Below are 26,389 nucleotides of genomic sequence, written 5' to 3'. Positions count from 1 at the left end.
ACATAAAAACTAAAACACCAAAGTGCATGATCTTTATTTGATATACTGTGAAGTGCTGCCTAGGTGGCAGAAAATGGCAGCAGAACAATGAAATTATAAGGCTCCTTTCCACTAACAACATACTGGTCTTCCTCTGAATTTTGGCTAATCTGCCAGCACATGAATAGGAACACCTGCGAATGATAAATGATAGCATTTTATAAATAGATGAACCTGTCCAGTCAGGTCTCTGTTTCCATTCACCCCAGACCCCCTGTCTTCATATAATACACCAGCACTTAAAAAGCAGCCGACTGTTGAAGGCCATCAGTGAACACCCTAACTCTGATCCTAGAGGACTGAACTACCGACCCCTGAGATTAACTATCCAACGTGCTGTCAGGAGAGGACGTGGTGAACAGCAGGAAGTGCTACAAAATTCATCAACATTCAAAACCAAAAAATGGATAAGAAACAAAACTAATGAATAACTGAATTTTACTTTATATAATAATTTAACTATAATAATACTTTAACTACCTCTTATTTTTTTTACCTCCATATTTCTATTCAGTATATAAATACCAAACATAGATTTATGATATTTACTGTAATATTATGTCTTTGTGCACAATAGCACTTATTCATGATGACACAAATAAACAAACAGTTTTCAAAAACGTCCCCAATCATCCAGTGTTTTCAACCTAGATCTCTAAGGCTCCAAATCCAGCGACTGCTCTTTCCCCACTGCTGTAATTTGCTCTTCAGGTTCATGTCTCTGACACCAAACCGGGCCACGTCTGAGGCTGGGTAATGATTACCTGCTATGTGGTGGTTGTTCACACTGTAGATCCTTTTTCACGTGGGGTCTGTTGCTGTTACTCCACTATCACAGCAGCAAGAGAGTTGTTAGACGCGTCAACACAAAGCCTCACATCTCAAGGTTTATGTCTCCCTCTAGAGGCTGGTTTCTCATATTCATTCAGCCTTTAGCCCGTAAGCCTGCACTCTTTCACCCAACCGCAGAGGGGCCACTCGTGTTGGGTGGCCCTCCACAACGATGCTGTGTCATCTTTGGCTTTGCAAAAGTTTCAGGTTCCAAGTCTGAAAGCAGCGAGTCTCAAACAGCAGATGTGGGAGCATCTACTGTGCAGTACATATAGGTCCATGCTGAGTATGTGTGTGTGCGTGTGTGTGTGTGTGAGTGAAAGCCTTATGCCCAGTGAACCTGGGCTCCTGCCTTCGAGTGCCGTTTGGCCTCCTTAATGGAGAAGGCCTCTTGCTCCTCGCTGATCTCCTTCAGCCTCTTCTCCTCCAGGAACGACACCAGTGAGTCCCTCATGTCCACCACCTCGATCATCTCCTGAAGGACTCGCTCCTCTTCTGCCTGCTGCTCTGGTGTCTTGTCTGCCAGACAAACACATGAGCACAATTTAAAGCAGATGTAATCAATATGTTTACAATAACAATGTTATTAATGACAATGTGAAAGGGCTCGCTCCATCGCCTGAATCTGCAGCTCCTTCCAGCTTTACTGAGCTTTACAGAGTTTCAGTTCATTGTTTATCTGTCCGACACACAACTTTACGACTTTGGTTCACTCGCTAAAAACCAACTGTACACTACCTCAGTACCAAATACCTGTATTTCCCTCAGGAGTTGGTAGAGATAAAAAAAAAAAAAAAACAGAGCTAAAAGAGATTCTAATGAACGCTAATGTTGCTCCTGATGTGTAAATAATCAACAATTTTCAAACAAGTCCACCTTATGATCTTCAAAAGGTGATGATAAAGTCTGTCAATGTGTTCACAGCTTGTTTTTGCTGCCCCCATGTGGCCAAAACAATCAGTTGTTAAAGGTTTGAATTAAAAAGGAAATGAAACCCGACCATAACACAACCCCACATTTCCCAACACCTCTTATGCAAAAATACTTTTTGAAGATACAGAGCAATTTCAGACTGGTCCTGTTGGGAGAGTCTCCCACAGATACTTGTTTTTACTTGTCAGAAATTAATTTCCTCCATAGCAGCAAAACCCCTTAAAATAAGTCATCAGTCTGTATTAACCCTTAGGCCCATATGTACACTGAAACTACTAATGATGGCCTTAATTGTTCCTCCTGGCCACAAAGAGGTAAAAAAAATTGCAAAAATAAATTTCAATAGCTTTGGAAAATACCCATTTGTTTCAAATGCTAAGTCATATATTAGCTTTACAATGTGTTTTTGAAAACTAAGTCACTTCAGAGAGGCCAGTTTAAAAGGAACAATTACAACGACCAGCAATGCTTTAAATATACACACAGTCATGTGAGTATTGAAGAAGAAATAGAATAGTTGATGTTGGGAATCAATAATTGTCTCGTCCTTGAGATAATACAACCCTGACTAAAATGTAATTTCCATAAACAAATACTGTCTTATATTCAGGGAATTACTGTGTGTTTTTAAACTGCACCGATTGTATTCAGTCACTCTCTTTCACTGCATCAAAATCAATAGGCCTGTTCAAGACACATCCACAACAAATGTTTCCACGTGTGCACACCATTCAGCTCCATGTATTTCCTGAGCTCCAACTCCAACATGCTCTGCTTGTCCTCCAGTTCCAGCTGTCGAGACCTAAGAGAAAAAACAAACATCAGCTGAGCAATGTCAACATTGCGTCTTGCTTTAGCTGCAGGTCACTATGAGGCCATCTGACCAATAGAGTGTGACTGTAAGGAAGAAGACTGGTGGGAACAAGCAGCTCAGTGTTTTGAGGTGGAAGTCTGATGTTATGGACCTTTTGACTACTGTGTACGTTCTACTATGCACAAAAGCTGTGTTGTATCCCCAGTGTGACCACATGGGTTTTTACTGTGTGTCACTATTTGAATTTATAACCGAGCCGGTATAAGGTGCACACTCACGCCACCATGAGGTCGGACTCCTCAGACACCAGTGCGTTCTTCTCGTGGACGAGTTGGATCCACTGCTCGATAGTGTCAGGAGAACCGCTGCTGTCTGCAAGAGGAAGAATACAGTGTTTGGGTGTCTGAGTGTGATGGTACATTAGTGTGTAAACATTTAAAAAAAGAAAGAGGAAGAGGGTTTTTTTTGGAAATTCTGGATACAGTGTTAGGGAACAAGATGTTATGTGCTGCATGTGATATAACATCCAGTGTCTGAAGAGAAACCGGGAGCCCTCAGGCTAATATGCATCTGAAGGATTCCTGGAGGCTGTTTCCCATAAATTCACTAAAATCAGCAGCAGCTCATTTTGGCTTTCTGTCCATTGTTGTCTTGATATTTTTTTTTTTTTTTTTTTTTTTTTTTTTTGAGATAATCAGTTTAAACAGATCTGCTCCTAAAAAACATGAAGGTATTTTTCATTAAAAAAATAAAACAAGCCTTTATTATATCAGGAATTACAAATCATGCTGTTAATATTATATAGACTGATATATAAACTTACCGGCCTCTCCTCGCAGGCTTTGCTCCAGCACTACACCTTTCTCCTCCAGGTCCTTGAAATTCACCTCAATCTCCTCCAGTCTCCTCTGGATGGACTTTAACCCACAAAAACAAGACAGAGTTAGAGAGGCACTCGAGCAAACTTTGATTAACAAATTTAAATTATAATCTGTAAGATTTTTGACACCATTTATGATCTGTATTTGTTCCGCAGCAGTGATTCAGTGCATCTACATTCGATAATTGTAGTTTCCAGTATTCCAGAGTCTGCCATTCCCACACAGTTATTGACTGCACATGCACAAAGGGTTGCAGCATGTAATCCATCCTCACTGTTTGCTAATTGATATCATTGATATCAGCCTCACTGTTCACTCCCTTCACACCATATCAGAACCGAACCTTTCCTACTGCTGCTGCTTCAAATTAAAAGCATTCACCTGGTGAAAAACAAAAAGGCTTTTATTGTGACGCAGCGACACATGTGCTGTAGTTACTGTATTTCTTTTATGTTGGAAATTTTTCTGTCAGAGGATCAAGTTTAAATGTTGCAAAGAGTAATGGGACAAGAAGTAACGAGCTGTTTTCACTGCGGCCTGTGGCTGCATGAAATCAGACCACGGCGGCTGATGATGGAAAAAGGCTGATTATTGATCGACTCCAGTTTGTTTGTTTGTGCTGTAAACTGACACCACAGCTGCTCCTCTGTTGCATTTCTGACAAACTAGCTGCTGGAGTAGCGTTTGCTGCTCCCTGAGTGCTGGGGGCCTGAAGTAATAACCAAACTTGTTGTTACCATGGCAACCCCGGGTGTCTCCAAATCAACGAGGAGAGAAATCACAAGGATTATAACTCCAGAAATACAATAAATATTCTGGAAGCGGATGAAACTGTGATATTTTACCTTTATGTGTTCACAAATTTAAGAGCATTACAATTTTATATTTATATCCAAGTTTATTGCTTCACTGAGTGAAGTGATTCAGTGAGAGAGGCACCGACCTGTGCTTTGCGCAGTCGCTGTAATTCACTCATCTTGGCTCGTCGCTCCAGGGTCCTCATCTTCATCAGCTCCAGCTTCTCAGCCTCCACAGGGTCTGATGGCACCGTCTGAAACTACAGGTGATGCATCATTATTGAGACTGTACTGCAGGTGGATAAGTAGCAGCTCAACATCATATGTATATTAGTATTGTACATAGTTTTTCTATTTTATCTTACCATAGATTCTGTTTCTATTCTTATTTGTTACATTTCTCCCCTCTTATCTTATCTATCATGTAAAATGAAAACATTCCTCTCCTTACTTTCTCATCATACAAGTCAATATCATCTTGTTCAAACATCTCATCGTCGTCATCGTCATCATCGTTGTCTCCATCAGCACCTTCTTCTGAGGTGTTGTGAACGTGTCTGAATGTTGTTTCTGTGGTTACAATACATAAAAATAAAGTTTGTTAGTGTCACAACAAACTCAGACTGACTCAGAAAACACCACGGCAAACTTTTTCTTCTCTGCATTTATTTTTCTTCATTTAAGATCAAAGAGGAGATGAGTCCTTACCCACTCTCCCTGGATGATTAATGAGGACACTGAGCCGGGTGTCTCTGCTGATCCTCGGGGAAGAGAGATTCCAGGGGGAAAACTTGGATCGCACCCTGGTCTGTCCGCTTGGCATCTCTTTCCTCCTGAAGCAGCGTCGATTCCTCTTCTCCCGCATGTGACTGGCGGTGCTGCCGCTCCAGTAGCCCTCCTCCTCTTGCCCATCCAGGCCTCCCTCTGGCTTGGGGGGGCTCGGACCTCCTGCTGTGGCTGAGGAAGACGAGCAGGATGAGGATCCACCGGGGGTCTCAGAGTCCGAGTCGGCGCTGAAACTCTGAAGATTGACCAGCTGGCTTTTCTCCTCGTCGGTCAGCTGAAGCTTCCGCAGCGACTGCTTGGGACGGGAGTCGGGCGCTGCCTTAGAGATCTCATCCGGAGGAGTTGGAGATGGGTGATGTTCTGGAGTTGAGGGGTTAAACAGGTGGACTGTGCGAGGTTTTGCTATTGGAGGGGAGGGCTGAGGGCTGGGAGTGGTCTGCCGAGAAAGGCGGGGCTTGGGGACAGGGTAGGGTATTGTGGGAGGAAGCTCCTCCAACTCCTCCTTAGCGGGAGCAGCTACCTTGGTCTTAGATGGAGGATCTGTTGGAGTTTCTGGTTCTTGGGACTCCTCTTTAAATTCATTCATGTGCTGGTCCTGGTCCTTTTCTGGACTGTGTGACTTTAAGTGCGAAGAGGGACCGCAGTCCAAAGTGTGCTCATACTCCTCATCCGACGGAGACAGTGTGTAATCGTCACTGGAATGCCCATTCTCCTCTTTGTGAATTTCTTTACTATCCTGAACAGATAAAAAGCAAAAACACAAATCACTGTTTAATATGAACTCATCCACAGACTGCATATGCTCTTAAACAAACACAGTGGTGCCTAACTGCCGCGATCGTGCAAGCCCTGCAGGCTGCTGACATCGGACCAGGCACCAGAAGGATGATGCATCATGCAACAGAAGATTGTGTAACATGAGAAAACACAAGGACTCAACATGGATTCTGGAGCAGGAGGCAACAGAATGCAGAAGTACATCTGTTCTGCTCAGTGACCCACCTCACAAGATGTTTCAGCCCCGTTTCCCAGCTCCAGCTCCTCAGAGTGCAGCTCGCAGTAAAATCTCCCTGAGGGGACGTCACAGACGCAAACAATTAAAGGAGATGAAAAATCAGAACAAGTCAGTGTTGATGTGAAGAAGAAGAAGAAATGGAAGAAGAAAAATCCTGCTGTTTTCTTAAATGATTAATCTCCTCTCAGTCTAAATGGAAACCCCCTTTAAAATAAAAAAAAAAAGAGTCTGAGTGCAAATTATTAATTGCACGAATAAATAAAGAAATAAATAAATAGTGATGCTTCATGTGCTGCAGCAAAGTCTTATCCTGGCTTTGAGAGATTATACCACAGGTGTGATGGCTGTTGAAAGCAGAAACACAGGTGCTTCACACTCAACAACACAGCATCAAGTGTTTCAACTGAGGACGCAGCGATTAGCAAACAAGAGGCGGCTAGATAAAAAGGATCTAATCTACAACAGTTCCCTTATTATTGTGACCTATGAGGTACACGGACAGTACTCACCTGTGGTCTGGTTGAAGGTGTATCCCCCCAGTCTGAGCGTGATGCTGCACTGGTGGCAGGTGAAGCAGCTCCGATGGAAGAACTTGCCCTCGGCACTGATGCGCTCCACCGCGTAGACCCTCTGACCGCAAAAGTAACACTCCTCGCTGTGTGTCATCGACCCACCAGCAGCAGCACCAGGTTCAGGTTCAGGTTCAGGTTCAGACTGAGGCTCAGGCTCAGGCTCAGTCTTGTTAGAAGATTTAGGTATAACACTGAGCTCAGGGGACACAGGAGCTGCTGCCGTCTGAGGGAAAAGGTCATGAGGCAGAATTATACTCTGTTAAATAACTACGACCACGTAGAGAGAGCTTCAGAAAGCAGAACACAACTCACACTGTCCTCATCTCCCATCCTCGTCTCTCTTTCTCTTGCTTGTTTCTCCGCTGCCAACTTTTCCTTCAGAGAAAAGAAAAAGAAAAAAAAAAATCAACTATCATGTGACCTGATTATGTTGATTATGTGGAGGAAAACGATTCTAATCACTACCTAGAAATGTGTCTAACATTTTGCCCAGAAAGAGAGAAATAAAAGACGAGCGATAATCACTGACTGAAGGCCCAGACACGAACTCCAGCCAACACCACGCCGTGCGTGTTTGAAAATATCTTTATCAAACATTTCTTGGTGCTGTGTAAACAGTGGACTTCAGTCACAGTGGGCGTACCTTGCGTCTTTGCAGAGAGTTGTGCTTCAGCTTGTTCAGGAAGAAGACAGCTGACTGTGTCCCGGAGAGACTCAGAGACTTGGACGACGGCAGGAAGCCTGCAGGGTCTGTAGCCGAGAGAAAAATGTCACACACACACACAATGAATTCAGTTTACACATCACAGAAAACCTAAAGACATATGAACATTATCGTTGTGCCTTTGCACACAGCTGTGTAAATTATTCTGATTGTAACTTTTTTAATATCTCCCTCCTATATTTATGTTGAATACTCTGTCAGACGTGAATAATCTCTTACTTGTATTTTCTGTAGCGTCACAGCAGCCAAAGCTGAATCTAACTTGTCAATCCACATAAAAACTCTTCAGCTCCTGCTCTGACTACCACTCCCACTCTTTCATCATTAAGATAAGGTTACCGGGGAGTGACGGCTCCCTCCTGCTGCCTGCACATCAGTCAGCGGATCCTCAAGCCGCAGCAGCAGCAGCAGCACAGCATCACAGACACGGAGAGCGTATGTATCACACCCACTTCAGCTCATTTAGTGCCTCCAAACGCTGGACTCACATCTACGCTGCACAAACTCCTCATGCCACAAAGACTGTCAGAAATACCTGAGCCGAGAGAAAATCCTCCTCCGGTGCAGGAATAGTAGATCCCCTTCAGGAGACTAGTCCCATCAGACCCTGATAAGCCTGCTCCACACCATGTCTGTTAGCTCTGCCTGCTGCTGGTGCTGGTTTAGTGCAGGAGAGCAGCTCGACCAGTAGAGGCTGGCTCTGAGCACCAGCACTGGCCACTTAAGCCCAATGAATTCTGGGTAACATGCTCTTAAAGAGACAGCAGTGATTTGATCACCTCTCAACACCAAACACATTTCAGTGGGAGGACACCTGACCCTTTTAAGGTGATGGTAATGCTTTGCAGTGTCTAAGCAACCAAGTTATGTAAGATTGATGCAGCCGTCTCTAAAAGATATACATCAGAATATAAATAGCTATAAAATGATATAATTAATTAAACCATTAACGGTTGTGTGCTGCGAAGTACTTTTTTGGCTTTTCAATTTTGTTTTTGTTCTTTTTTAACCCAAAGAAATAACACATGTACGGTGGCCCTGAGAGCTCAAAGCACTGCAACTTAGACATAAGTTCAGACATGCTCATACACAAAACACAAACAAATTCAGGAAACATCTTCAGCAATTTGGCAACACATATGCTGCAAATACACATAACACAACACAAGTGTTTCCAGGGGACACAAAAAAAGTGTCTATTTCTAAGTTGCAGTGTGTTGACCTCTCAGGGCCACCGTACACAGGCACAAACTTTTACCTTTTGCTGGCACAGTGAAGGCTTTCTGGACCTGGGTGAGGTAGAGAACCATGGACAACTTGTCTATCTGACCACTGTTGGCCAAGTCAGTGGCAGACATGACGGGTGGGATGCCCAGCTCCTTCTCCAAGATGCTGAAGGCCAGTTGGTTGTTGTGAACTGCGCTGGACTCATCCAGGGAGGACATGTCACTGTGGAGGAAACAGAAAGCAGTGATTGTTCTACAGCCTCCCCTCAGACAAACCTTGGACAAAGGCGCTGCTCTTCCCCACCTTAGGTTACTTGTTTTGTTTTTCTCAATTCCTGGATGCCTATGGAGTCATAATTATGTTATTTGATCCCATAGACACTCGACAGTTGAGCCAAGACAGCCTAATACTGCTGTTTGACAAAACTTGAGACGCAACCAAATCCATAGAAAAGCTCTGTCCTGGGGCTTTTATCAGTTTCTGACTCTGGAAAAGTGGGAAAACTGTAAAATTCCCCAAAACTACTGTATCTCTGAATCATCTCTTTAACTAAATCACACACATTTACACAAAATTACATGATCTTCTTTTGATAAATAATGTAATAGCTTGTAATATTTTTCCCTTTCATTCACTGAGCTTCCCCTGAAACTGCCTGTAGCCCCCCTGGTGGGGCCAGTCTGTTCTACACTAGTAATTGTAGAGGTGATCATTACATTAGCCTTTGGTTGCTGTTTGCTTAACTGTGGATTTTACTTGTTAAAATGAGTAAAATGTAAATTCCCGATGCTAATTTCTCTCCAAGAACTGGTTCAAATTAACTCCACAAAATAATCATACAGCATCCTGTCTCATTAGTGGTGGTTGTCAGGTGAAAACCAAGCGAACATCAACGCAGCCACTCACATCAGCTGAGGTCTGAAGTGGTGGATCAGAGCGCACAGAGCCAGCCCGGACCTCCAGGACTGGGTAAAATCTTTCACGTTGACATTCGCATAACCTGCAGTGTGCGTCTGACACCATCTCAACAGCTCGTCAAACCCACCAATCGAATCTGAGAAGACAAACACAGACAGTTGTGGTTTCACACTCATTAAAATGTCCGCCTGTAATGTGTAAATAAGCTGCACATTCATTTCTTTTTTTTATGTGTCAACGTTGGCCACAAAGTGCTGTTTACGTCACTTAACACACAGCAGAAACTAAAGTGAAAGAATAACCCAGTAACCACCACACAGGCCCGACCGGCTGACCTTGACGCATGTGAGTCCACTTGTCTTTCAGTTTCTTGCTCAGTGGGCGGGATTTATCGACATCATACAGGTGCTGCACCTGAATGAAGTGACAGGTGGATTAGTCAATACAGTCAGAGATCTCAGATGAAATAAATTAACCCTTGAGGAGCTCACAGAGTTCATTAAACAGCAGGGTTTTCTAAATCATCTCATTTATTGTTATAATGTGTGTGGAAATTACTGCAAAGCCCAGAACTGATAAACAAATATATACAAAAGCTACAACTAAAGGAAGCAGGAATATTCTGACCAATATTTATTCCCTTACAACAGACTTTAGAGTCTGTATTGTTCACCCTGCTTCACTTTCATGAGACTCTTATCTGCATCTCTGAATGACCTCTGTGACTATTGAAATGACTCTGATTCAAATCTCTGTTGCGTAAATAAAGGATAACAGTCCTGACCTGGTTGCTGTGGATGGATGAGAGGTTGACTCTCTGGTACCGTGTTTTGGGGTCGATGCTGTAACCGGCATAGTTTTTGCTGGTGTTTTCCGGTGTGGTCTGGGACAGGAGCTGGTAGACGCTTTCTCTGTAAATTTGTGAAAAAGTGAGGGATGAGTAATTCAGAGCTGAGTGATTCAGAACAAACCAGAATCAGCACGGAATCAATCAACACAAGGAAACAGAGATGCACTGAAACGTCAAACAGTACTGAAAAGGAAACTGACACCAATAAGGAAAGATTATGGTGATGCTATTGGGTGAGTTTTGAGATTACTCAGTAAGTTCTTGACTTCACTCTAGATGAATAGAAACAGAACTGAAATAAAAATCAAATTAATCTGCAGGTTCACCCTCTTTATTTGAACATTGTGAAAAATTACCACTGTTTATGAATGAAAATAAAAAGATAATTTACTGTATGTCTGTGAGGTTTCCCCATAACAGTTTGTCTAAAATTCAACTACTTTTAAGTCTTGTCTTATAAATATCAAAAGAATCAGAACTGGGATGTTTTTATGGGTAAATTGTGACTTTTTTTTTAAACACCAGAATCCTCATTGTTTTATTCTGGTCACATTAAGGAATCATTCTGAAATGATTTTAACACCTCTGCAATCAACACAACTATCCATCATATTAATTATCTCAGGTTGGAAGGTGTTTCTGATGAGGGGATCCACAGGCAAACTGATCAGTCTTAATTCTTAATTTTATTACTTTCAGGGTCAGCCATAAAAAAATCTACATGTCTAAATCCTTATTTTAGTTTAAATAAAACCAAATTGTATTAATATTAATAGTAGAACTTTTAACTGTTTTTCGCTCTATAGGAAACTGAAGGTTTTCCTGCAAAGTGGTGAGAAGTAATTCAGACAGTGAAGAAAGAGAAAACAGGCGTGTTCCTCATGTTATTGCTCATAATGAAAGCATGAAATTGGCTCATCTATATTGTGAACTGCTTAGTGAAATTCGCTCACCGCTCAGCCAGGACCTTGAGATGTGGGATCCCCATGCCCCAGCTTCTCACCATCCACGCTGTGTCAAAGGCAGCTAGAAACCCGCGGGCGATGCCTGTTCCCAGAGGCCAGAACGGCTGCAGAGAACGGAGCACAACAACTCACTGCGGCACATTAAGATAATTTGACATTTAAATGGAGCATTTCATACTGTGAGTGGTTATCACACCAAGATGGAAAATGTCCAGGACTGAAAAAGAAACAGCTGCCTGGACGTCCTCACAAACTCTACTTAGCTTAGTTTATCCAGTTTTTAAACTCTCATCATCTTTTTGTAAACAAAGCTAAAAGTCTACAGCCATGCTAGCAAGCTTTGAGCTGAATGCTAACAATGTTATCATTGTGAACAAGTTAGCATTCTGATGCTAATGTTTAGCGGGTATCATGTTTTTCCTGTTCACTGTCTTAGTTTAGTGTGTTAGTATGCTAACATTTGCTAATTAAACAAAGCTTAACTGAGGCTAACGGGAATGTCATTAGCTTTACAGGCGTTTAGCCTCAGCTAAAGTATTGCACAAATTAATATTTAGACCAAATGATGTTGCAAGTCATTACGGTTCATCCTGAGAGGAGCATGAATGTCTATACCTGACCAAATTTCCTGACAATTCATTAGAAAATTGTCCAGACATTTCAATGCAAACCACAACCTCATGAGGTCAGAAATGAAAAGAAAGTGAAAGCCTGTAGGATACTTTATCTGGGAAGCATGAATTTGCAAAGGTCAGTGCCAATTTCACTGGTCAGATGAAATAACTGATCAACTGGTGGCACTACATGAAAAGTCAGGGAATCATTATAAGTCAAGTTTTTAGATTCACTTCCTCTGGGCACCATGAATATCTGGACTAAACTTCATGGCGATCCATCCAGTAAATGTTGAGATATATCAGTCTGGACCGACTGACGTCGCCATCCCTTGCACGGCTCTTTGTGAACTAGATGATAAGCTCTGTCCCCTACCTCCACCAGGCAATCTCCAACCAGACCCATCAACAATTTCTTCCCCCTCCTCTCCCTGACAAGTGAGGCGTTCTCAGCGCGTTGCATGCAGGTGAAGTCGAACATGGCCACGTCTGGCCGACCGGATTGGTTCACAGCAAACTGGAGGTCGGGCAGATTGCCGCCCGTGGAGAAGTCGGCAGCATCGTGGGCATAGCGGTGCAAAGCTTCATGGTCCACATTTGCTGGAGCCAGCAGCTCCTCTGCATCACTGTAGTCCTGTAGAGACACAGGGAGAGGTGCCTTCTTATCTGATGAGTCATGGCACCTTTTCTGATGCTGAGTGACATGTCTTATATTTGGTTTGCTGCATTAGCTTATGTGACAGGCTGCAGAGAAAGAGCAGGTGACTGACAGCTTATGTTGTTTGACTGGAGAACCTGCACAGCCGACTCATCCATCCGGTTTGTTTCTTTTTCTCTACTGGCCAGAAATGCAGCTGGTGCCAGTAAGAATCACTCTTTTCCCTCTGTAATGGATGTGTTGTTCTCACCTGTTTAATGACCCCCTTCTTCAGCAAGCTCTTCTTCTTGGCAGTCATGACAAAGTAGTGGGTTTCGTCTTTATAGTAGACAATGTTCTCTAAATCGATACCTGGAATGGAAAAAGGGAGAGAGAGCATGGTGGGCATACAGAGACTGAGAGAGAGAGAGACCAGAGTAGGTGAGTGGGAGAATCAGGAAAGCTGACAGTAAGTGTGATATTTTCCTGTATTATTAGCTTGTTTTCTTTTATATTTCGACCGGTTTTACTGGTTTTAGGATGGGGAAGTAGGCAAGGATTTACATAGGCAGGTGAGTGAAAAAAAGAGCCATTGAAATGAGCATGGCCAGGGTTATAAAGGTGGCTCATAATTCCTGTAACATTTGATCAGTAGATGAAAGGTTGATCAGAGAGGAAGGGTGGATCATCAGTTAATGGTGGCACAGGAAATGAACCAAGGTTTGGAAAACAGATGAACAGCAATGCTGCTTTTTTTCACGCTTCATGTTGAACCCAGTCTGACAGTATGAAAGTGCATTTTAAAGCCTTGAGGGTTGTGTTTACTGAGAAAAAAAAAACATATAAATGAAAGCACTCATCTTCCTATTAGAAATGTTATGATTCAGTGACGTTACTTCATAATTTATGGTCTCACTTCAGTGTGAGTTCATCTGAGGCAACTCATTTCCTCTTGCTTCATGTTTTAAACAGTAAACTGAAATACAGCAAACAGCTGCATCACTGCAAACCAGCTTGTCCTCTTCCGTCCAGATGAACCTCATGTAGATGTTATATGGATTCCTACCGGTCTCAGTGAGCAGGTCTTGGAAAAACTTCTGGTTGTAGATGCGCGCAACGCCGCTGATCTCCGCTACTTGGGCCTCAGCGGCCGTGTTTCTGTTGATGAAGTTGGCTGTGATGCCAATTGCCAGCTTGCCTCTCAGCTCCTTATGCTTAAAACCTGAGAGGTTTTCAAAGAAAATAAAAGAGGAAACTGGGCTGATGAAAGCTCACGTATTGAACAAGACTACCACAGGAAGTTTGTGTTCTGTGATATCTAGGCCTTCTTGCAAAATGTGTAACTACAGATGACTGTGCCCACTATTGCAACAGTGATGTGTGTTTGTCTTACCATCAGGGACAAACCTGCCTCCTCCAGCAGAGATGAAGACATCAAACTGGAAGGTGGCAGCAGGATGAGAGCTGGGCTGCAGCTTGGCCATCCAACCTGCCAGAAACACATCAAACTTTTATGCGCAGCAGGTTTCATCATAACTTTTATTGCTTTACACACCGTTGGTTCGTACAAACAGCAACTGATGATGAGCAAAACTAGTGGGGAGAGCGATGTAAATGTGAGTACCGTTGTCTCCTGAGGGCTCAATCAGGCCCTGGAACTCCACTCCAGTGTGAACCTCCACCCCGAGAAGAAGAGACACTTTCAATAAAATCAGCTGCAGCTGACGAATGCCTGCAAGCACACATGTATATTTCATTGTGAAAATGTGTGTGAGATAACCAAGACACCAGACGTGCAGTCAGTCATGCACACGGGGGGGAGGGGGGCGGTTGCAATGGGATTATTTTCATGTGGCAACACTTGACTTTAAACACACAGTACGTAATTGTCTGTCTCTAGGGGTCTCTCAGTCAAAACAATAACAAAAGACAGACATTGTTGACGTTGTGAAGTAGCGTGGGATCATGGGAGATGATGTCTTTGCCATCACTGCAGTCAGCTTCTCCTGGTTAGGATCCCTTCAATGTTAACCCCTCAGGAGGTTTTTACCAGCAGTAGAACCACCTCCCCCCAAAAAATGGACCCGCTGATTAAGTCGAGTAAAAACACTGAATAAAGCAGTTTCACCCTAAAAATCAGTGTTTGTCTGTTGATGTTCAGCAGACATAGGATGTCTTGGAGGTGGTGGGAGCAAAGCTACTGCTAACAATTACTTGGCTTGTTTCTCTGATAACTTAAGGTCCAATTACTAAAATCCTTCATCTGGTTAAAATATAATAATAATAATATAAATAATAATATAGTTTAAAATGACCAAGTGTGTTTAAACTGGCTTAAACTGGATAAAAAGTCAATTTTGAGCAATATACCTTAAAATGTTCTTATGTGTCATTATAAATACATTATAATGTGTTGTAAACATGTATTAAATGTTTACATACTGCTTACAGTTGCTAAATAGGGAGACTTACAGCAAAGTGTTGATGGCAGAAAACAGAGAACAGAAGAGTCCAAAATTCAAAGATATTAAATTCACAAATATCTAAATCAAATATAAGCATAAAGAGAAAATGTGACATTTGAGAAGCCATGTTATTAATCAATCAGTTATTGATAATGTTGTTGAGTCTCATGCTCAAAGTTACGTAAAGTTTGGAGGTATGTGTTTGATTGCACATTCACAAAGTAGTTGTGTTTGTGTAATTGCAGAAGGCCTTGAGGAAAGGGTTAAAATCTATGTGTTACCACCCCTCTTTGGGCCCCTGGGTGCATCACAATCAGGTGGTTGAAACCTGAGTCTTTGTCATACAACATATCATATGTGCACTAAGGCTTCAAAAGCCCAAATTCACAAAGAAGTGGGAGGCTTTGTTCATGCAATCATGTTATTGAATCTATTTCATACTCTCTCAAATTTACAAATATTAAAATAAAACATCAGTTGCAGAGAAGTTGTAGATACATTTTCTGATGATCTGGAGCTGTGGATTACACTACAGCTGTCTGACAGTAAAGGGCCATCACCACTGGTCACTCACTGATGTGATCCAGAGAGCCTGTGCAGAATTTGCCGTAGAACTTCTTGGCTCCGAGGCTGCGGAGGTCGTAGATGGTGAAGGGCCACAGGTGGAGGACGTTGTTCCTGGTGAAGGCGTCTCTCTTCTCCAACACCACCACCTGAGCCCCCAGCAGGGACAGCTCGATGGCCGTTCTCAGCCCACATGGTCCAGCACCCAGCACAAGACACTGAGGGAGAGGAGGAGGAAATCAGAAACACAGCCAGCGTGGATGATATGATGCCAGTCGAAGAATGAGGACATCTACTAAAGCTAAATGTTTTATATCCTCCAGTCATCAACCAGCCAAGTTGCAGGAAATATGATCACAATCTCCCCTTCATAAGTTACAGTGTTCAATAATGGCCAGAAGTGTTTTTGCGGAACATTATAATGTCACAGTGAAGTTGATCTTTGACCTTTTCGATATAAATGAACATCTACAATCTCATGACAACTGGTCAAACTCCATCTGTTGATGAAGATCATGTGATCTGACTGAAAATTCCAGAACAGCAACTAAAAGGGCCTTGTGGTGAGTTTAATGCTCCTGTGATCAAAGGGGAACTTTCAGCATTGATACAATACTGCCTCTGACATGATGCCCTGTGTGTCTAATTATCATAAAATAATAATAATGTCAAACATTTTAAACTAAAAAGGCAAAAGTAAAAAGTCAAAACCTACCAACCAAATCCTTTGAAAATAAATAAAAAGGGAGTCACTGGTTGTTGGTACCTTGTTTTTGCTGCAGGCTTTTCCTTGCTGGTAATCTGCGTGAGATGCTCTTTTGTCCAGCTTTGTCCACAACGCTTTGGCCTTCCAGTAGTTCAGTCTCTCCTTTAACTTGGTGTAGAAGGTCCTGAAATCCTTTGGGTCTATGTCCAGTTGCCTGCTGAGCTCCACAAAGTGGTGCTTCACATCCTTACAGGTCTGGGCTTGGATGAAGTGGTCGAACGTCGCATGTGAAGGATTGACGGGGTCCTGGCTCGCCATAGTGGAGGATGACGGGTGGACTGGGTCCTGTGGTCGCTGGGTTAGACAGGTAACTGTGAGAGAGGAGGTTATATCATGGTATTAGCACTTTCTATCTGGAAACGACTGAGCTGTGGGGATAGGTTTACTGCAAACGATCAAAGGGTTTAAAGGTCTGTGTTGCTCTTGTTGTTTTCATTTATAGACGTGGTCCAGTCTTCTACCTACTGCGCCCTCGTCATGCTCTCTAATTATAGTCCAGATGTTTAAATGTTGTTGCTTCTTGTCACCTGAGTCATTACTCACTTCCCCATTGTGGTTTCTGCGGGTTTCCATACATCTTTTCTTTTTACGACCTCTTCACAGTGAACAACCCGCCCACAGCTGATGTGTCATTCTCACACACAGCCTCAGGACGTGTGTCTGTCATTAGTCTCAGCAGGCAACGTTTGACGGTTTAACACAAACATATGGCTGAAACGCAAAGTGAGACAGCTACTTTCCATATGTCTGAACTGAAAGAGCTGTTGTTTATCACCTCAAGTGAACAAAAGAAAACTGCATGCATGCTACCTAGGGCTGAATGAAATTCATGTTTTGTCCAGCCAACAGGCCACAGACCAAAGATATTCAGTTTATTATAAAGAAAGACCAGAAAAAGCAGCAGATTCTCACATTTGAGAACCTGGACCCATCAATGTCTGTACAGACTAAAACAGCTATAGATTCACTTCCTGTCCATTCACTTTCCATCACAGCTCTAAACACAAGTGCAGGATAAAGTCTTCTTTTACTCATTGGTTAGTTTGAATTAGGGATGCAACTAACGATTATTTGTAGTATCAATTAAGCTGCTGATTATTTTCTCCATTAATCAATAAGTCTAGAAAATGTCAAAAAAAAAAAAAAAATTAATTGCTGTTATAATTTCTCATAGACCAAGATGATGTGTTCATGTGGCTTTACCATCATATACGACACATCTGAGAAGCTGGAACAAGGGATTGTTTGGGGATTTTTGGTTAAAAAAAAAAATTAAAAAACTAAATAGATTAATACACGTATGCATGAGTTTCCTCTCAGTACTCCGGCTTCCTCCCAAGACGAGCGGGTTCAGGTTAACTGCCGACCCTAAAATTTAGGTGTGAATGTGAGCGTGAATGGCTGTTTGTCTCTGTAAGTCAGCCCTGTGATAGACTGGTGACCTGTCTGGTCTGTGAATGAAGGGATAAGCGATATGGCTCAAGAATGAAAGAATAAAGACACTTATCAAAATAACTGCTCATTAATGTTCTATCAATCAGCTAATCAATTAATCAACTAACTGTTGCAGCCCAGTTTCTGTAAAGCAACAGCAAAAGCTGATGCTCAGCCCTAACGCTCACTGACACTGTCTCAAACATCCTCAGAAACAAATACAACATTGTTTTCCTCAAGTAATCACATTAGAAATGTCTCATTATTAGAAACATTCGCTACACAATGTCAACATTTACTTAAGGTGGGTTACTTTCAAAAATGACAGGCACCACAGGTAAGATGCTAATCTTTTGAGTCAATATCATGTTCAAACAAGAAAAGTAGTGTTTAAAACACTGTTCACACAGTGCACATTTACCACAGTTTAACACTTATCTTGCAACAATGTGAAAAGCTCAAACTCTACTTACAGTATGGTCACACGGTTGACTGAGTGTGAAATAGATGTGTTGTCGCTGACATTTCCTGTAACAAACGCTCATGCATCACTTCCTGATAACATTAACCTCACAGCAACTCCCCTCTGCTGCTAAATCTGCAGCTTTTGCCCTCCACCTGAGGCACAGAGTCTATAATTACAGCCAGAGACCACTGCAACATGTGTGTGCATGACTCAGCTTGAGCGTGTGTGTGTGTGAAGTGGCTGTCAAATAGTCAAATATTCCTCCTGCACATTTTTTTACCACTGACTGACAGTAGATATTCTGATAGAAAAGAGCATCACGGTGACATAGCTCTTAAACCAGTATGACAAGAAGCTGAAAATCTTCCCTCTCTTCCTGTTTGTATTACTGCTTTACATCCTGTTGTATATGGTCACAATCACTCAAAGTACAAACCTGCAATAAATCCAGAGGAGTGTTTAACAGACCTCCATGGAGACCCAGATGACACTGAGCCAACACAATGGCTTCAACATGAAAGCTGCAGCTCAGGTGAACATAAACCAGCTTTGGTAATTTCTAATGAGCGTCCAGAGGAAGGATAATTACATGTAAAATGATTAAAGTTCCACTTTTGTCCCATCTGCTGTTTCCCTATTCATTTACTGCAGCGTGAACACTGTGAGAGATAGCAGACGGATACGCATCCTGGCATGCTGAGCTACCTTTGGTCTGAAATGATTAAACAAACTCGCATCAAGGTAAAAGTCTACAGGCTGTAAATGGAGCCAGTGTGCCCGTGGAACAAAAAAGAAAAAAAAGGAGGCCTGTGAACACAACACAGCCTGTCAAAACTAAAAATAACTCAGACGATCGTCTTGACACTTTTATCTAATTCTCGAGAAGGTTGCTGTATTTTTACTCCTCTGTATTTATACTCTGTGCTATTTTTTCTGTGTTAACCAGCTTGAAAGCTGTAGCCCCACAAACAAAAACATTAATGCACAAACTAGTTTCCCATGTTTAAAATATACCCTTTGTGGCACTGCTGAATACAGTTTGAGGATGGTCATGCTGAATTAGGTGTCATCTGTGGCAAAGGTAGACACACACACAAACACACACACACACAGAGAATCATCATCATCTGACTTGTGTTAAGCAATTCTAGGGGGAGAGTTAAAGCAGGAATGCATTGGACAGGATGAGACAGAAACAAGCAGGATTTAATGGTGAATTGACCTGATTTTCCTCAGAGCCAGTGGATTGGATTGGATTAGATTGACCCACCTTATTACATGTGTAAGCTCTGCGTAGTGCGCCTGGCAACACTGGGTGAATCAGGATGTTGGATCAAACACTGATCTCCAGGCCGGCATGTTTTGGACAAGGACACACAAACACAGAGAGAAAGAGAGGGAGAATGAGGGGAGGAGAGAGGAGAGGGGGAAAAAAAGAGAAATACATGTCATTTCCTGAACTTATCTACCCTCTACAGACATCCATGGTTTGTACTGAGACATTAAAACATGGTCTAAGAGCTCACAATAATAGGAAGTTGATACATTAGGAGGAAGGTGTGGCACTGCCAGCCGCCAGATTTATAGCTATAGGAGAGAGCTGACAGAAAATACAGAGCTGCAAAATAAAAACTAATTCATGCACTCATTCATGTTTTCCACATTGGAAGTAAACAACACTTTAAAAAAAGACAGCACACTGAATGTTCCCAGAGAGCAGCCACAGCGGGCTCACATCAGGCTACACCAACTTTAAAGCACAGAAAAGAAGGAAAAGACACGACACATAAAGATCCTCCGCCGCAGGGCAAAGAAGAGCGGGGATACCGGGTGAGAAGTCGCGCTGAGCGGGCGTCCGTGGAGCTGCGTCCCGGGGCTCGCTTCCATGTCAGCGCTTCTTTCTTCTTCTTCTTCTTCTTTGTTCACAGGTGAAGCGCTGGCTCACCTGGGCCCCGCGCTCACTGCGCGAGCTTCTTCCGGTACCTTCTGGTACACAGACACAGCGCGAGCAGCTGCGCACGTGATGGGGGGGGGGGGGGGGGGGGGGGGGGGGCGGTAGTTGTGTATGTTTGTATGTGTGTGTGTGTGTGTGTGTGTGTGTGTGTGGGGGGGGGGGGGGGGGGGGGGGGTATCTGAGGGCAACGTGTAGGGTGTGGTAGAATCACTGAATAGAACTAGAACTAGAACTAGAATCACATAATAATGATGATGATGATGATGATGATGATGATGATGATGATGATGATAATGACAATAATAATAATGATGATAATAATGATGATGATTATGATAATAATAATAATAATAATAATAATAACGTGCATGTAGCCTACTTTACAATGGTGGAAAGTGACTAAGTACGTTTATTCAAGTTACTCACCTTTACTTACTTACAGTAGTATTAGACTTAGTATTAGTATATAGACTTTTGGCTCTCCACATGAGAATGATGATAATAATTATAATAATAAGAAGAAGAATAATGATTATGCTAATAATAATTATTATTATTATGGTAATAATATTGATGATGATGATGATGATGATGATGATAATAATAATAATAATAATAATAACAATAATAATAATAATAATAACATGCATCTAGCCTACATTACACCAATGGTGGAAAGTGACTAAGTACAAATGCAAATCACAGACTGTGACATGTGACCCAGGTGTCAACCACACACTTTTTTTGTTTATTTTGTGAGGAGTCACAAAAAAGATGCAGGCATAATCATGTGTGATATGGTCATGTGATCATATGTGATCAACAAAAACTAATAAACGCTCAGTTTTAAAGTTAATAATACAATATTTCTGTGTGCATGTCCTCTTATGTCTGTTAAAAAATACATATTTTCTTTAATTCTCTATACATTATGGTTCCTTAGTGGATGTAGTTGAGTTGTGAGAATTACAACGTTGTCTTCAACATCTTATTTTGAGATTACTGTGGATTTTGTTCAGAATATCAATGATAGGCTATTGAAACTGAATCTCATCCTCACTGAGATTTTTTTTTTTGCAACTGGTGTAGCAATAAAATGAAAGTAAAAGTGTGTCTAGCATTGGCGGTGACCTTCAATCACAGTCTTATTGACTCACCTCAACAACAAACACAGTGAGGCGAGCTCAGTGAGTGGTTCCTAATCACAGAGACGCCACCAGTCATTCAGTTAAAAAACAAGACAGGAAACATCTGGCAATATACAAATTTTATTCAAACAAACTTTCAAATTTGAACAGTATTCAGTAGGATTTAACAAAGAGTGTTTTATCTGAAAAATCCCCATTGAACACAGTAGAAAAGAGTATATATAGTAAAATATCTGCATAGCCAGAGAGTAGACCCACACAACCCCACAGGAAATGTCCTTGGCTTGTAAGCAAACCTGCACACACACAATATGACCCTTTATGTGCACTTTTTCCATATTTCTGCCCCTTAACGTTTACGGGCACCGGTCTGGGGGAAAAGAAAAAAAAAAAAAAAAAAAAAAAAAAAAGGAGGAGTGATGCAGACGACCTGACTGCACCCACGTCCATGGGACACAGTCGACACCACACACACATCGAGCTCCTTCCATGTGTGACAGTCACATGATCTTCTGCAGGGAAGTTATTGAATCGAATCCAAGCTGGGGAGGCTGATTGTAATGTCGAATGATCATGGAAGTACAGAGGATGGTACACATACACACACACACACACACACACACACACACCATGCTGGTTCAGGTGTACCCAGAAAAAAAACAGACAAGAACACTTGATTACCTGCTCATTTCCCCCACCTCTGAAGCAGCACCAACATGTTCTGCAGATTATCACTGTGTAAACATCTGAGGTTTTGATTGCATTATGGGAAGGTGTGACGCTGGTATTTGATCAGTATCCAGCAGCTTCTTCAAACAGGTGAGTCAGGAAGTGTGGAGCAAGCTCACCAGTTCTGTCAGTCATATTGAAAACGTACAACCAAGATAGGTTTCACAGAAATACATGCACAAAAAAACATACTCGTAATGTAAAAGTGTTTCTATAATATATATATATATTCATTTAAAATATAATCACTGTCAGATGTTGTTTAACCCATGAAAAGTACCATGAACATTAAAGTTTGAACGAAAAATAAACAATTGGGTTATTTTAAAAGGAATAAATTATAAAGGTGATATATACAAAAAAAAAGATATTTACAATTAAGTTTCAAGATGCCAATTTATTTGCTATACATGCTGTTTAAGGGAAAGCTCGTAGTCTGCCCCTACAGGCTAGAAGGGGACACAACCAGAACAGAAACAAGATCTCCAGTGTAAGATTGTGGTCACAGATGCACTAATTATTAGGGAAGCACTGATGCTGATTACAAATAGATTCATATTGAATGAGGAGGCGAGAAAGAAAATTCACCTGATCTTAATTTCAATCATTTGAAAAAACAAAATCGACATCTTGAAACCACGGCGGCGAGCCAGTCAGTGCTGTACACAGGTGCACAGGATCTGAAAACAGTGGATATCCTTTGAGGAGAACAACAAATCCTCCACTCACGTGACTCAGAATTCATTGTAAGAAAAGTTCAGAGTAGTAAAATACACTTTTAAAGAGAAGTACAAAAGAGATTTTTCATTGGCACAAAAATCCTTGCAGCAGAATCCAAGTCCATCTCCGTCCTGAGACGACCGTTGGTGATCAGTAGCATTTCGTTTGTAAGAAAAGTCACGATGAGAAAATAGAGAGACAAACTCAGCCTCGCCTCTTCTTTGTGTCGAGCTGTATGTTGGTGTGTGAGACTAAACACACACACACACACATGCGCACACATGCACACACACACGCACTGGTGGGAATCAAGGGTGTTAGCCTCATTCAGAATCTCGCAACTTGAAACTGAATGTCGCGCAGGTGGAAGTGTGGTTGTAAAGTAAAATTTTCCAGTTGATCCAGGTCTAATAACAAAGTAAAAAAAAGAAAATTAAGATATCATAGCAATATCCTGGAAATTTATCATACATCCCCAGCTTTCATACAACCCCAACAAGACAAAGTCTGAGCATGTGTGTTTCAAATTGGATCCCACAGAAAGTGCAGTAAAAATAGAAATCCTGTGGTGGGGCTTTCAGCAGGACAAGAATCGTGTCAAAAGTTACAAGTCTTTTAGTCTTTTATTCTGGTGTCATTCGCAGTGTTGAAGCTGAAAAACTACAGGATCAGTCAGGTGAGTTAATACAGGAAGAGCGTTGGGGGATTTATAATATAAGGGCACCTTACAAACACAAAGAAGGTAGAAAAACCTGCTTGGCTGTGTAGACTGTTGATCTGATTGACAAACAAAGCACGGTATAACAAATAATAGTCTCTTCCTTTGAAAATAGTCCCTCTCTGACTGGCTGACGCGGTGGCAAGTGTGACGATGACTTTGGAAAGAGGCAGGAAGTGAATGTCGCTGATTGTTTGATTGATGTCCCGCTGACGATCCCTGACGACGCCAGAGAGTTACTGATTGTACCCAGATTGCTGTCGGCTTTCTGCCCCTTTACACTGTACACACATACTGGTCCATGCACTCTCAAGCAGATGCACATGCTCAGTTTTATTGCACATGCGTAACTCATGCACATATCCACGTTCAGCCCGGTTACAGGTTCTCTCCAGGCTGGTACTGAGGCTCCGTGGAGGTGAAGTAATCCTCCAGGAAGCCCTGCAGGTACTCGAAGGTGGGCCTCTCCTCGGGCTCTTTCCTCCAGCAGGTCAGCATCAGCTCGTGCAGGGATTCAGGGCACTCTGCTGGGCATGGCATCCGGTAACCACGCTCTACCTGGTCCAGCACCTCCCGGTTCACCATGCCTGGGAGGGCAAAACAGAAATACGATAAACCTGTACCTGACTCTAATGATAAAAGCACTGTATGTTCTCAATCTAAGATAAACAGACTAATTCCCTGCACTGTCACAAGGCCTGGAAAAAAAAAAAGTTCCTTACCTGGATAGGGCACTCTGCCTTTGGTGGCCAGCTCAGTGAGCAGGATCCCAAACGACCAGACGTCAGATTTAATGGTGAAGCGGCCGTACAGAGCAGCCTCAGGAGCTGTCCACTTGATGGGAAACTTGGCCCCTGCAAGATGACGGGTTTATCAGCAGGTTATAATTAGATCATTGTGGCCCAGACTGAGACAAAATCTCACATCTACTGCATAAATCATAACGTGTCCTGAGGTGTAACCCCATATAACCACAGTAGCTACATCAGTGGTTCCCAAATCTGAGGTGAGAAATACAAAGATATTTGCTTCTGTTAAACAAAATTATATATATTCTTAAAGCTTTTTCAATGTTTTGCTTTTTTTACCTTGAAAACAATGGATACTACCTCTTGAGGCTAATAAAAAGCCTTTAAAGGTCCCATATTGTATAAAGGTAGATGTCCATTAGTTTTTCGATTATAAAGCAGGTCTAGGTTCTATATTAATACTGTGAAAGTATCAAAGCCTGTATTCATAAACTGAGCCTTAAAACAAGCCATAAGGACTTCTGTAACTTTGTGATGTCACAACAAAGTTGCCACCGCTCTCAGCCATGTCCTGAGCCTAACCCACCAAAAACCACCACCCAATGTTGCAGGATTTGCTTTCTCTGAGCATTTACCAGAAATCTGCCATAATTTTATTTGATTACTCAGAAAACAGACAGCCAATAAGAGAGATTCAGATCCTCTCTTCTGATTGGCCCCCCAACCTGTTGTTACTAAAGCTCCAGAGAGAAGCCTGAGAGAGGAGATGTAAAACTACACTGAGATGGTTTTTGGTTCTTAAAACACAAATATATGGATATCGTCACTTCAAATAAGCCCCCTTGTGCTCTTACCTTGTCTGGCAGTGTATTCATTATCCTCAATGAGGCGAGCCAGACCAAAATCAGCCACTTTGCAAACAAGGTTATCTCCCACCAGGATGTTAGCAGCTCGGAGGTCTCTGTGCACATAGTTCATCCTCTCCACATACGCCATCCCCGAAGCAATCTGAGAAAGAATTGAAATATTTTGTCACAGTCAACACTAAACGAAGATGACTCCAGATATACAGTATTTCTTAATGGATTTAAGTGACACAGTAGGGAATTTTTTTTTGCTGACCTGTGAGGCCATGTCAACCAGCTGGGGGAGGCGGAGCATCTTACCCATGTCACCTTTCAGGAAATCCAGTAAGCTACCTGTAGGCAGCAACACACACAGAAGGTTAATATAACACTGTTGGAGCTGTTACGTTTCCTGATGTGCAACCTCATGACAGTTTTTTAAAAAATTTATTAGAAAATTCTTCTATTTTTGTAGATACATGAAGCGAATTTAATTAAATATTTTTGTCATTTTGTTTAATTAAATAGTCGCATTTTCAATATAACTTCATCAGAGAGGATGGAGTTCTCTGCCTTTTGCTGCCTCAGGAACACCAGAACTCATCACGCCACACCGACCTTGCCCCATGTACTCTGTGACGATGTAGATGGGCTCCTCAGATACCACCGCGTACAGCTGCACCAGCTTCTCGTGTCTCAGTTTCTTCATGACCTGAGCTTCCTGGAGGAACGCCTCGGGGGACATGGTGCCGGGCTTCAAGGTCTTGATCGCCACACGTGTTGTACCGTTCCATGTTCCTGATAAAAGAAAAGAGTCATCACTTTTGATTGTTGCAACTAAATCAGTTAACTACCATCATAGAGAATCAATAACATGTCTACATAAAGAACATTTGCTTTCCTTGTAAATTTTCAAGAGTTTCATGAAATGGATCAAAACACAGCTTACCCATCCAGACCTCTCCAAAGCAGCCCTGTCCGAGCTTGAGGTCAAGACGGAGGGACTCTCTGGGGATCTCCCAGGCATCCTTGGCTAGTCCCTGTGTCTGGGGCTTCAGTACGGGACAAATTTCTGTCAGACTGTGACACAGCCCATCAGCATGCTCTGGAGACACAAGTCAGGGTATGGTGTTAAAAAAAATCCATCTTCCTTCTTAAAGACAGAATAATCTTCTGAGTGTACAAGAAACGGAAGAAGTGTTTAACTAAATACACAAATGACCAGTTT

General features: G+C 42.1%; 2 protein-coding genes across 6 annotated transcripts in view; both read right to left on the bottom strand.

Annotated features, from left to right (window-relative positions):
* Window positions 1–18: 18 nt before the first annotated feature.
* mical1 (microtubule associated monooxygenase, calponin and LIM domain containing 1) lies at window positions 19–20,310 on the bottom strand. 2 transcript variants are annotated; one of them, XM_071477375.1, is made up of 25 exons: window positions 20,126–20,310; window positions 19,569–19,638; window positions 16,399–16,709; window positions 15,643–15,850; window positions 14,228–14,335; window positions 13,997–14,092; window positions 13,670–13,825; window positions 12,875–12,975; window positions 12,343–12,600; window positions 11,341–11,456; window positions 10,322–10,448; window positions 9,873–9,951; window positions 9,526–9,673; window positions 8,651–8,841; window positions 7,312–7,418; window positions 6,981–7,043; window positions 6,606–6,891; window positions 6,084–6,151; window positions 5,004–5,817; window positions 4,747–4,865; window positions 4,442–4,555; window positions 3,441–3,534; window positions 2,896–2,989; window positions 2,532–2,605; window positions 19–1,389 (listed from the first exon to the last, which is right to left on the bottom strand). In XM_071477375.1, the coding sequence occupies exons 3-25, from the start codon at window positions 16,654–16,656 to the stop codon at window positions 1,196–1,198; spliced, it is 3,873 nt and encodes a 1,290-aa protein (XP_071333476.1). In that variant the 5' UTR covers window positions 16,657–16,709; window positions 19,569–19,638; window positions 20,126–20,310; the 3' UTR covers window positions 19–1,195. The 2 variants fall into 2 exon arrangements, with proteins under 2 accessions (XP_071333476.1, XP_071333475.1); XM_071477374.1 differs by having other exon boundaries at window positions 19,569–19,643; window positions 20,126–20,266.
* A 1,194-nt stretch (window positions 20,311–21,504) lies between these two features.
* The window catches only part of src (v-src avian sarcoma (Schmidt-Ruppin A-2) viral oncogene homolog), a 28,594-nt gene continuing 23,709 nt past the window's right edge, over window positions 21,505–26,389 (bottom strand). For all 4 annotated transcript variants that reach the window (XM_071477371.1, XM_071477373.1, XM_071477370.1 and 1 more), the window contains 6 exons: window positions 26,111–26,266; window positions 25,780–25,959; window positions 25,439–25,515; window positions 25,171–25,324; window positions 24,290–24,421; window positions 21,505–24,154 (listed from right to left, as the gene is read on the bottom strand). In XM_071477371.1, the coding sequence (XP_071333472.1) occupies window positions 23,946–24,154; window positions 24,290–24,421; window positions 25,171–25,324; window positions 25,439–25,515; window positions 25,780–25,959; window positions 26,111–26,266 (908 nt within the window). In that variant the 3' untranslated portion in view covers window positions 21,505–23,945. The remainder of the gene's footprint in view (window positions 24,155–24,289; window positions 24,422–25,170; window positions 25,325–25,438; window positions 25,516–25,779; window positions 25,960–26,110; window positions 26,267–26,389) is intronic.

Source organism: Trachinotus anak, unplaced genomic scaffold (assembly GCF_046630095.1).
Source record: "Trachinotus anak isolate AG129_WGS33_773 ecotype Australia unplaced genomic scaffold, CSIRO_AGI_Tana_v1 ptg000004l, whole genome shotgun sequence".
NCBI classification, from domain to species: Eukaryota; Metazoa; Chordata; class Actinopteri; order Carangiformes; family Carangidae; genus Trachinotus; species Trachinotus anak.
Note: the sequence above shows the minus strand (reverse complement) of the source record. Positions and strands in the feature narration are given on the sequence as shown.